The sequence below is a fragment of the Myotis brandtii genome, unplaced genomic scaffold (genome assembly GCF_000412655.1).
Source record: "Myotis brandtii unplaced genomic scaffold, ASM41265v1 scaffold358, whole genome shotgun sequence".
In the NCBI taxonomy this organism is placed as follows: domain Eukaryota; kingdom Metazoa; phylum Chordata; class Mammalia; order Chiroptera; family Vespertilionidae; genus Myotis; species Myotis brandtii.
The window spans coordinates 4,025,427-4,027,129 of record NW_005363772.1 but is presented as its reverse complement, the minus strand read 5'-3'; the positions used below and the strand labels follow the sequence as shown (position 1 = coordinate 4,027,129).

Below are 1,703 nucleotides of genomic sequence, written 5' to 3'. Positions count from 1 at the left end.
GGTTTGGCTCAGTGGATAGAGCGTCAGCCTGCGGACTGAAGAGTCGCAGGTTCTATTCCGGTCAAGGGCATCTACCTTGGTTGCGGGCACATCCCCAGTAGAGGGTGTGTAGGAGGCAGCTGATCGATGTTTCTCTCTCATCAATGTTTCTAACTCTCTATCCCTCTCCCTTCCTCTCTGTAAAAAATCAATAAAATATATTAAAAAACAAAACAAAAAATAAATATGACTTTAGGTTTTCCAGCAGTAACACCATATATTTTAAGGAGTAATCTTACTTAGAAAAAGGGAGATAAGATGAGCAAATAATGTACTTCTAAGAGATGCTTCTAATTCCAGACACCTTCACTGAGGGAGCGGGGGGTGGGCAGGGAGAGGCGGTACCTTCTCAGCATTTTCTCATGGCATCAATTTACTTCTGAACATGAGGGAAATTGCTAAAATCCAAATGCTGACATTCTTCTCTCTCTACTCCCGAAGGACACTGATTGTGCTGTTCATTGGATGTGCTTTTGCACCATAGGGCCAGAGCACACCTGCAGTCAGGGTCAAGGCCAGCTGCCTTCCCACCATCTGGCCCCTCCTAGTAATGTAGTCATTGCGATTTTTGCCCTTCCTGTTATTCCCTCTTCTGATTCAGTTGTCACTTCATTTTCCCACTTCTTTCTCTGGTGAACTCCAGTACTTTAGCATTCTGAGAGGGCTACTGCGCCTAGAAATCTGAATATATACCCATATCCTCAGAAGTTTTTGTAGCCAATTGAATTTTTCATGGGATTGGGAAATGATTCTAGGTGATCCCATGTGGGAGGGAATATATGAAAGATGACTTAGAAGAAATCAGTAGGTGTTTTCTTTTAAGAGGACAGTTATTATAGTTCACATGTGAATCCGATGTTCTTGAAAGAAATATGTTCTCAGAGCTCATCAAAGGGGCAGAAGTCAGGACCACTGCAGAGATACTTTGCCTGTTCCCTTCCAGTTGCCTGTAACTTGGCTGTCTTCTACCACGATCCCATGCACGACAATGTCAACTGCCTCCATATCCACTGCCCGACGCTGGAAAGCTGCATATTGGAGCCTGGAACCAGTGCCATTTTATATAATGTAACGGACGGTAATGGTCTCTATTCTGTTTGTATTTTGAAGAATGTTGGTAATATCCTAGTAGAGGCACGTGACCTAGAAACTAGCTGGCAATAGCCACAAAGGAATCCCTAAATCATTATTTTTCAGTGAACTCTGGGCACTCAGGCAGACAGGTTTTTAGCATCCCAGATAGAAAACTAAAAGGAAATTCCCTTTAGTTTGGCATGTTCAGCAATGACAAGTTCAGCAATGATGAGTTTATCCCAGGTGATAACAAATCAAGTGATTGAACAAGAGGTTAAGCATCATGTTTCATTGATCACATGAGCCCTCATTAGGAGCCAAAGTAGGCAGGCATTTCTACTGTTGTGGCTGAGGATACCACTAAGAAATAAAAGAAAGCTAACTGGCAGTCTGGGGCCCGTAGACACTGCATACACAGACTCTACCAAGGTGGACGTCAGGGGCAATGAGTGCACCAAGGCTTACATATCCTATATAATAAAGAGGTAATATGCAAATTGACCATCACACCCTCGCACAAGATGGCCGCCATAAGATGGCCGGCAGGGGAGGGCAGTTATAGGCGAACAGACCAGCAAGGGAGGTTAGTT

The 1,703-nt window shown here is 43.9% G+C and overlaps 1 protein-coding gene across 1 annotated transcript in view; it reads left to right on the top strand.

The window, feature by feature from the left end:
• Positions 1–1,703, top strand: part of MANSC4 (MANSC domain containing 4) — an 11,827-nt gene that overhangs the window by 6,222 nt on the left and 3,902 nt on the right. The window contains exon 3 of the mRNA XM_005871842.2: positions 983–1,117. Coding sequence (XP_005871904.1) covers positions 983–1,117 — 135 coding nt within the window. The remainder of the gene's footprint in view (positions 1–982; positions 1,118–1,703) is intronic.